The sequence below is a fragment of the Bos indicus x Bos taurus genome, chromosome 9 (assembly GCF_003369695.1).
Source record: "Bos indicus x Bos taurus breed Angus x Brahman F1 hybrid chromosome 9, Bos_hybrid_MaternalHap_v2.0, whole genome shotgun sequence".
NCBI lineage: Eukaryota > Metazoa > Chordata > Mammalia > Artiodactyla > Bovidae > Bos > Bos indicus x Bos taurus.
Genome location: NC_040084.1, coordinates 17,216,455 through 17,224,919, shown reverse-complemented (window position 1 = coordinate 17,224,919; position 8,465 = coordinate 17,216,455). Strand labels below are relative to the sequence as shown.

General features: G+C 49.2%; 1 protein-coding gene across 1 annotated transcript; it reads left to right on the top strand.

Moving 5' to 3' along the window:
- The first annotated feature begins 1,843 nt into the window (after window positions 1–1,843).
- On the top strand, window positions 1,844–8,222 carry HTR1B (5-hydroxytryptamine receptor 1B). The gene has a single exon (XM_027550978.1). The coding sequence runs from the start codon at window positions 4,056–4,058 to the stop codon at window positions 5,265–5,267; it is 1,212 nt and encodes a 403-aa protein (XP_027406779.1). The 5' UTR covers window positions 1,844–4,055; the 3' UTR covers window positions 5,268–8,222.
- The last annotated feature ends 243 nt before the right edge of the window (window positions 8,223–8,465 follow it).

Below are 8,465 nucleotides of genomic sequence, written 5' to 3'. Positions count from 1 at the left end.
GGGACTGCTTGTGGAGTTTTCAAATGGAGCAAAGCAAGGAGAGCTTGAGAATTTCGGCTTCCCCCCTCTGCAAAGCAAAGGTAAATATACAAGTTCTTTGCTCCTGCGCCCTGGAGCTAAAGTCTTTTTCTGGGAAATGCCGGAAGGAGTCTAGGGATGCTGGAAACGCACAGACCCTCGAGCTGGCTGGCTTCCAGCCAAACCAGAGTTGCTGCGCTGCAAGTTCTACCGCGAGTGTGGAGGTGGGGCGGGCTTCTCTTCCCCGCGTTAGCGCTATGCCGCCACTCTGGAGGAAGGAGCCTGGCGTTTCGCAGTAGCATAGGCGAGATCTCTCGGAAGGGCGTTTCTCTGGTCTCTGCGCAGCTCACGTCTGCAGTATCAGGCTGGCTTCGTGTCTGATCACGGACGTCGCCGTGGTTCCAGCATTATCCTCCACCTCCCCAGCTTCTGCCGAAAAGTCACCTGCGTGGAGTTGATGAGGGGAGCACGCTGATTTGCAGTTTTAGTGCCGGGTGGCCAAACAGAAGGTCCATTCCCCCTAACTAACCTTTGCTGCGCTCTTTGTACCCCAACGCGATTCCCTCCTTGGCGCTCCAGCTGTGTCGGCTGCATTTCCCTCAAACTTGAAGAGACGTTGCCCAGAGCGGCTGGGGACTGAGGGGCCGCCAGGGAACCTTCCTCTGCAGGGGCGACCCACGTAAGCGATTTTTAAAGATCCTGGCCTCTGGCATGTTTCACAAACATGCACCCATGTGCAAATATCTATGTATTATATGTTTGTAAGCGCAAAAAACGGGTGGGTGAAATGAGGGAGCCCTGTTATGAAACATAGTCCTGCACTAAACTCTGCCAAAATACCATCTATGTGATGGCTGGGTGTGTTCACTCAATTCTTAACCAAACAGGGAAAAAAACAAACTCCGCCCAGTGCTGGCAGATTGCATTCAGGGTCCGGGACTCGCGAAATTGCGAAAGCGTGGCTGGAGAAAGCCACAGGTCCCCCACTTCGCCAAAGCCAAGCCCGAGGAAGAGCAATTAAGTTGCAAAAGGAAAGACTGCTTGCAAGCCTCTAACATTCCTCTTTGACTTCTTTCTCCTCCTTGAATCCCTTCAAGCAGTTCTCTCTAAACTTAGCCCGCTCCCCTAATACGTATCCATACTCCCGCCCCCAATTCCCCGCCTCATCACACACACACACACACACACACACACACACACACACACACACACACACACACTTTTGCTCCATCCTGACCAACGCCCCCACCTAGTGGTTTAGGCTTGCCTGCTTCTCTTTCTTTTGCTGCGGTTTCTAAGCGTTGCAGTTTGCAAAATATTTAACTCGGTAGGGGCCGGACATGGGTGGATGGGATGGAAGGATGGGCAAGACCCCTTGCAATGCGGTGCAAATGAAGCTTAAATTTACCCGAGCAGTGCTGGGTGCTAGAGAGCAGGAGAAAGGAAAGAGAAGGTTGTGCCTTTATGCCCAGCTTGGCTGCTGCAGCCTAGGCTGCAGCCAGAGGATGACTTTGGAGAGTTTCCACCTAAAGAAGTATCCTCGCTCTCAATACATGCATGTGTTCCATTTTCCGCATAACAACGCTACATGAAAGTATGTTAATAACACTATTTATGTTATTACTGCCTGTCTGCCTCTTCTAGAATGTAAACTGTTTGAAAACTGGGTCTGGGTCTGCCCCACTGGCCTTTATACCCCAGATGTCTAGAAGAATTCCCAGCACAGAACAGGGACTCGATTTTTTTTTTTTTTTTTGCCTTCTGGTTGTTTTCTTAGAGACGCGTGAATCAACGGAACTTACTGTTGTATCACCTTGGTCAAAAAAAAAAAAAAAGTTCTTTCAAAGGATCTCAGTGACTCTACTAAGCCGAACGGATGGGCCAGATAATGTTCGGCTCCAAATTGAAGAATTCTCTTTAAAATACGCTAAAATTTATCCCGAGAAGTTCAATGATAAGATCACTTTTATTGAATGCACTCTAACTGCCAAACACGGAGCTAGGCGCTTGGAACTCGCAATAGCTCACGAGAACTCAGCTCCCACGGCTGAAAATACGGTGGCCCTTTCCTGGTGCTTTTCTTTGAATGTTCTCGGACTTGTACTTCTACTCTACCTGGGTTTCTGTGAGGGCTGGAGGAGGAACAGTATACCAAGCACCTGCTCCGGGGTCATGGGATCTAGGTACTAGTAGTTCTTGGCGCCACACGTGGCTGATACTCCGATGTATTTGTTGAAATTCAAGGAGACGCAGGGATAGTGCTGGTGGTCTTGGTCCCAGAGCCTGCTTTTTTCTTTTTTTCTTTTTCCCTCGCTCGAATTCTGATGACCTCCTTTCGAGGCACTGCAAACTGTTTTCCAGAGGCACCCAACAGCCGCGCGGCTGGAGTGGGGAGGTTGAGTGGTCTGTTTAATTTCACAGTATGCTTCTGTTTGTGATACTTTTACATTTTTGAAGTTTTTTTTTTTTTTTTCCCTTCCTTCCCGCCTTTCTGCTTTCCTGTTGACTCACAGTTGAAGGGGTGGGGTTACCCTGAAAGCACAGATTCCTACAATCAGATATGAAAAATTAGTTTGCATTGTACCGAGGGTTTCTGACCTGAATCCCGAAGTATAAAATGCAGGATGGGCCATTTCCTTCTAAGGCGATATTACTGGCGCCTCCTTCTAACTTGGGTGTGGCCCGCGAGGATGGATAAAATTCCCGAGCGGAGAGGTCAGAGCCTGGGGTTGGCTCTACCTGCTCTAGGCCGGCCCTGGTGGGGTCGGGGGGGTTGCTGCGGTAGGTGGGAGTCTCATAAGGGATCTGATTAGAGCCTAGTAAGGCGGTGCGCGTGCCCGCGGCTGAGGGTGCGGGTCTAACCCGAGGGGCCGGCAGCAAGTTGGGAAGAAGAGAGAGGCAAGCACAGGGTGCCCTCACCCCCATTCCAGCCAGAACTGCGGTGTCAGGGTGGTGGTTCGGATTGGGAGAGGGGCCAGGGGGTGGAAAGTGGAGAAGAAGGCGGTAGGACCCGGCGGGAGCTTCCTTGGCGGGGAGGGAACCGGGCGGAGGATAGGAGCGAGGGAGAGAGAAAAAGGGAAGGTGATGGGGCGCGGGCGTCGGCACTCGCCGAGCTGCACGAGTTGCGCGGCTTTGGCGGACCGGACCTGGACTCTATAAAAGGAGCCTATCCGCTCCGCCACTCACAAGCTCCTCCTGGACTGGCGTCCGCGCGTCCCTCGATCTCCCCCCAGACACCTGCCCCTTCCCCGTGAGCCCTGGGCTCCAGGCTCCCCAGACCCGTGCGCCCGGCTGCCAGGCTCCGCGCGGTGCCCGGGGGACCGAGGTGGCGCGCCAGTCGCGCGGTTCGAGCAGCCACAGCCCGAGCCCCCGAGTCCCTCCTCTGGCGACACCCCGTCTCCGCGGGGCAGCTCGCAGGAGCGGCCAGCGCGTGAAAAAAGAAGGGAGGGCAGAGCTCCGGCGCGAGGCGCGGCTCCGCGCGGTGCCCAGATTTCACTCCACCCAGCTCGGGCAGCTGCGGCCGCCGCAGGAAACTGCCCCAGCCTGGGGAGGAGGGCGGGAATGCAAGACCCGGACTCCTCGCTGGCCTGCAAGCTCTGGTCTCGACAGCCAGCAAACTCCTGCGGGTCGAGTCTGCAGAATCTGGAGCGCCCGGGTTAGGAGACGCTCAGCCCCGAACAGTTGGGGTAAGAGATCCCACCTTGCCAATGTTCCCTCCCCAAACCAAACCAAGCTTTCCACTTTCTAGACGCCCGGGTGGGAGCCGGAGGGGAGTGTGGCTCTTTGGACCAGTCCTTGGCAGCCCGAGGCTGAGACGGGGCTTAGCCGGGAGCGGCCGGAGACGCGGCGGCAGCGCTGCGCGCACTGGAGGTGCGGGGAATGGGCCAGCCAGCCAACCTCGCCCTCGACCTCTCGCTTGATCTGAGAACCTGGGTGGAGGCGTAATTAAGGAACCCTCCACGGAAAGGACAATCTCCCGGGGTGGACGAGACTGCAGTCTCCTCCGCGGTCCTCTCATCCTCATCTTCGTGCGCTCCATGCCCCAGAGCTGCGCTCCGGGGCCACGGGCGAGGAGAGACATGGAGGCAGTGGCCGCTCAGTGTCCCCAGCCACCGTCCGCGAGTTCCCAGACTGGGCTTTCTCAAGCCAACCTTTCGGCTGGTCCCTCCCACAACTGCAGCGCCGCCGAGGAGTACATTTACCAGGACTTCATCGCCCTGCCCTGGAAAGTAGTCGTGGTCCTGCTGCTGGCGCTCTTCACCTTGGCCACCACGCTCTCCAACGCCTTTGTGATTGCCACTGTGTACCGGACGCGGAAGCTGCATACCCCGGCCAACTACCTGATCGCCTCCTTGGCGGTCACCGACCTGCTCGTGTCCATCCTGGTGATGCCCATCAGCACCATGTACACGGTCACGGGCCGCTGGACGCTGGGCCAGGTGGTCTGTGACTTATGGCTGTCGTCGGACATCACCTGTTGCACAGCCTCCATCCTGCACCTCTGTGTCATTGCCCTGGACCGCTACTGGGCCATCACGGATGCCGTGGAGTACTCGGCGAAAAGGACTCCTAAGAGGGCCGCGGTCATGATCGCGCTGGTGTGGGTCTTCTCCATCTGCATCTCCCTGCCGCCCTTTTTCTGGCGGCAGGCCAAAGCTGAGGCGATGTCTAACTGCGTGGTGAACACCGACCACGTCCTGTACACCGTCTACTCCACGGTGGGCGCTTTCTACTTCCCCACCCTGCTCCTCATCGCCCTCTATGGCCGCATCTACGTGGAAGCCCGCTCCCGGATTTTGAAACAGACGCCCAACAGAACCGGCAAGCGTCTGACCCGAGCCCAGCTGATTACCGACTCCCCCGGGTCCACGTCTTCGGTCACCTCGATTAACTCGCGGGCTCCGGAGGTACCCAGCGAATCCGGGTCTCCTGTGTACGTGAACCAAGTCAAAGTGCGCGTCTCCGACGCCCTGCTGGAGAAGAAGAAACTCATGGCCGCTAGGGAGCGCAAAGCCACCAAGACCCTGGGGATCATTTTGGGCGCGTTCATCGTGTGTTGGCTGCCCTTCTTCATCATCTCCCTGGCCATCCCGATCTGCACATCCTGCTGGTTCCACCAGGCCATTTTTGATTTCTTCACGTGGCTGGGCTATCTCAACTCCCTCATCAACCCTATCATCTACACCATGTCCAACGAGGACTTCAAACAAGCTTTCCATAAACTGATAGGCTTCAAGTGCACGAACTGACTTGTTAATTACAATGGGGTCGCCTAAGCGCCCTTCAGGGGACCATGCTGTGTCTGGTTCCACAGGTAGGTCGACTCTTCTTTCACTGTTACTGGGTCTGAACGAGGCTGTCTCTTTTGAGCAAGGCCTGTGGATCCTGAGAAAACCAGGACAGCCCTAAGAGAGCTCTAAAGGAGAATTGTTCAAACTAAGGACAGAGCTGCCTGGCTGAGGAAAAGGCTCACTTCCTCCCTGCAAACCCGTTTCAGCACTGACCCTTCAGCAGCACATTGCAAGGGGGCTGCAACTTTTAGAAAACCAACAATGGAAAAGGGAGCCCTGCACTGCTTTGATACCATGGATGAGGCCCTCTAGAATTAGAGGTACTTGTAGTTCTTGTCTGGAGCCTGTCTGAGACAGAGCTACATACAGCCTGACAGTACTTGAACTAGACACCAACACCCTGTCTTTTGGGGAGAACTCTGTGTTACAGCTTCCTTTAACAGTTACTTTGGCATCCCACAATCTTCATTCAGTTTTTGTTTATTTAAACTTGGTTGGAGAAACTTGCGGATTCCGGTGTGACTTGGATAGCACAGAGAAACCTTGAAGAGTTAACAGCAAAATTCTGATGTTAAGATCTCTATTTTTATTATAAATGAAACTATATGGGATGGGTGGGTGAAAATGGGAGATGGGGAGTATTAAATGGAAAACCAACACCTATGGATTGTTTGTTTTCTGCAGATTTATAATTTTTTAATTTGTATGTAGTGATTGTCAAACCACACGAACAACTCAGACAAAATGTTATGTGTGCTAGTGCCAAAGTCTTCAGATTGCTTTCTTTTTCCTCCTAATTTCATGTACTTGTCATTTTACACATTTAAATCCCCAGAAATGGGGGATATAATGGGTGACTCAGCGCAAGCTGCTGCTATATTTCTTATTAATGCCACTGATGAAACTGATGAGTATGATATAATTTGCAAGGTAAGTATTTTTAATCCCAATCGAGTGAGCCATGGAATTGAGTGAGATGAGATAGGAATAGTTCTTATACAATTAAGGAATGGGTGGCAACAGGAGGATGTATATTTTGACTTGTAAAAAAATCTTAAATGCATGAGACTTTTTTCTGCTAGTCATTTGCACTCTCCTTCCCATCTGTAATTCCTTTGTGTGCTAACATGAAAAGTAACCAAGAGAACTAGCTCCTTTCTCCAAAAGTCTTCAAAATAGTAAAACTCCTAAAACCTATGTTAAAGATAAAAACCTGTTTCTTTTCCCTTGCTATTGAAGTCTGAGTAGGAACAAAATTATTAGAAAGACAAGTAAGGGTTTTCAAAAAGCTTAGAGAAGCTAAAATTGAACCTGGTTCCTTGTGACTCATGGAACCAACCCTCAGACTTCCCGGGAACCCAGAAACTAACAAGCTTTTGAATCTTGGAAATTTGTCATTGACCTGATACTTCTATGGATATAATATCAATAGTGCTTTAAATTTATCTCTGTTTCAAATTTCAAAAATACTTAGTTGTTATCTCAAATTCACTCTGAGGACTCCCTAGTACAGGGCAAGTTACACACTAAAAGATGAAAAATGCATGCTCTAAATAAATGGAGTAGCCCCAAAGGACTACCTGCATGGAAAATGAACGTCTCTGTGGAACATTCATTATGCCAAAGAAGATTCACACTTTGTTCTTTAGAGAGCTTTCTGCAGTTGATACCTTTTGTCTGCAGAAGCAAGTTGTCTTTGTAAAATGGATTCACTCCCTGCTTGAAGCTTCCCAGTCCAGACTGTCAGACAATAGATGTATTGAGCTGAAGTACACTGCTTCCCTGCTGTGCAGACCTTTACTCTGGCATAAAGACTCTTGAAAATATCCTATTCAAAGGTTTACATGTAAACTAAGTACAAAAGAAAATTTTGATCAACACTGACACCTGTCACTGGAATAAGAGAAAATTGTAGGCATTAGATAATCGTATATTTTTGCTGTATCCCCAACGTCTCTTGTTTGTTTTGTGTGACATTTCTCCTATGGAGAGATCTAGCTTACTACCGAGAGAGGACTGTGCATAGAGCACATAATTTATTTTTATGTACTGTTGGTCTTTTGGTTAGGCATTTTCTTGGGCCTAAGAAGCAATTAAGCCAACTTCTAGGAGCCTGAGAGAGCAAAATTAATTGAAACCAATAGCCACTTACAAATGATTTCTTTATAGGGCATCTGCAATGATTTTGTCCTCATATTAACAAAATGTGGTCAATTTAGTCAAACGGGTTGTTTTCCATTTATAGATGACCTACCTAAATTTTTGCTTGACTCCTTTGCTGAATCAACTGGATTGGGGGCATACTGTATGAAGTAGAAGCTTGCAAACCCTTGTAGTTATAAGAAATCTAGACTCCTCATCCAGCATTGCACATGGTTATGCAAAGTGTATTATTCATCCCAGGGGTATGTAGTTAAGACTGTTAAGCTTCTTTTCAGTTACTGCTGCCTATAGCATAGATTGTTTCATAAACTAAACATACGACTTTTTGCAGAACCTTATATGGGAGATGGAAATATTTAACTTACATAGAAATGAAAATATATTTTCATTGGCTGTGGTAGCAAATAACATTTTCCATATTGTTGAATTGCACAAATTTTCACAAAAATATATGAATGTATACTCATCCCTAAATGCCAATATTGTCTTGTGTTTCTAGGAATTTTAGAGTTTCCTTTTAAAAAATGGACACTGTACCTATGAATGAATGGTTATTGACTTCAAGAAATTTCCTACAGAACAATATAGGAAACACTGAGTGGACTATAATTTACTCAAGCAGCAAAAGCTCAGATTATGTGCATTTGATGGAGTTACTGTGACTGCAAATTGCCGTTTCCACCTTTCAAAAATGTGTAATTGAAAATGAAATTTAGGAAAATAATGAAATAAAAGTCCTTTTGTGTTCTACAATGCATTGGGGAGTAATTCTATAATTATGGAAAGATTGCTTCATTGGATTCTGGGTTGCATTTAGGAGCTTGAGCCTTCAAGAGAGACTAATTGATGACTAATGATACTGTGGTGGACTGGCAAGTATGGCCACAATATGTGGGATTTAGTGTATACCTGTAGGAAGAATTTAAAAGGAATTAGACACAGTCTGCAAAGAGTTTAGTCAATTCTGTGATCCCAGGAATTTTCCAAATCAGC